Below are 1,162 nucleotides of genomic sequence, written 5' to 3' on the forward strand. Positions count from 1 at the left end.
TTCCGCAGCTTATCAGCAACATCAATTTCCTCGCTGAACTTCAAATCAGAGCCAGTAACTTGATTAAAAAGTTTCACCAACAGCCTCTTCTCATCATATTCTTGGTCGACTGTGCACCATGCACGAATGTCGAAATGACTACAAACTGATTCATCATTGTATACTTTGTACGCCAAAGTAGTTTTGCCGGACCCCGGCGTACCAGCGATTGAAATGACATCAAGATCTTTTGGTCCAAAGGTGAGCTTAATAATTAACCAGTTTGTCTCCTCCTCAAAACCTACAATTATTTTACCACCCGTGAATGACTTTCTTTCAACTGGATTCTTGGGAGAGTTTAGGAAAATGACGCTCTTGTTCTTGGGAATCTTCTCCGGTAATTGGGAGACATCTTCTTTGATAAGCCTGATCTTTTTCATTGTGATGGGAAGTGAGAAAATAAGATGTACGAGACCATTATCTCTTACGATAATTGAATCGATGACATCTTTAGCCACATATGCCACATCTAAAACACGTGCCCAGAGATCTTTATACAATCGTTGCTCAATGTTCACAAAGGACGAACTTATGAATTCTCTGTCTTCTTTCAACACTCCAATTTCTTCCTTTATCAAAGCAATTGAATAGGAATTGGAATCTAACAGATCATTCAAGTGGATGAGTAGAAGATGCATGAAGAGCAGTCCATCATTCATGGGGAAGCAACATTGATATGAGTCCGGGGCTTTCAGATAAACATATTTGAGATCTTCCTTGAGGAGTTCAATATTTTTCAGCAAGTCTAGAGCTGCACGATTTGTTCCATTCGTACTCTCTTTATTCCTTGATTGCTCTTCTACATCGCGAACAAGAGTTGATACCTCCCTGATGAGTGCTCCAACACGTGCCAAAAGATCAAATAATTTGTCATGATGAATAAAGTCGGTAGGCATGTCAGTAAGAATAATCAACAGAAACTCCATTATGACATGAATGTTTCGAGCCCCTGAAGTGCTTGCGGTAATAACACTTAGCATGTGCTCTTGTAGATGAATCAGATATTCTCTAAGAATGTCTGGAGAGGCTTCCAGGAGCTGCTTAATGAAGCGTTCAACTTCCGATGAAGTTGATGATTTCATATTTGTATAACATATTTGCATCACCTCCAGTTCAATCGGAA

General features: G+C 39.6%; 1 protein-coding gene across 1 annotated transcript; it reads right to left on the reverse strand.

Annotated features, from left to right (window-relative positions):
- Positions 1 to 6: 6 nt before the first annotated feature.
- LOC124893254 (putative late blight resistance protein homolog R1B-17) lies at positions 7 to 1,156 on the reverse strand (the record flags this gene model as incomplete). The annotated part of the gene is given in 1 exon segment (XM_047404311.1): positions 7 to 1,156. A coding segment is annotated over 1 exon segment (1,136 nt), but the record flags the coding sequence as incomplete, so codon positions are not given.
- Positions 1,157 to 1,162: the final 6 nt, after the last annotated feature.

Source organism: Capsicum annuum, unplaced genomic scaffold (assembly GCF_002878395.1).
Source record: "Capsicum annuum cultivar UCD-10X-F1 unplaced genomic scaffold, UCD10Xv1.1 ctg56439, whole genome shotgun sequence".
In the NCBI taxonomy this organism is placed as follows: domain Eukaryota; kingdom Viridiplantae; phylum Streptophyta; class Magnoliopsida; order Solanales; family Solanaceae; genus Capsicum; species Capsicum annuum.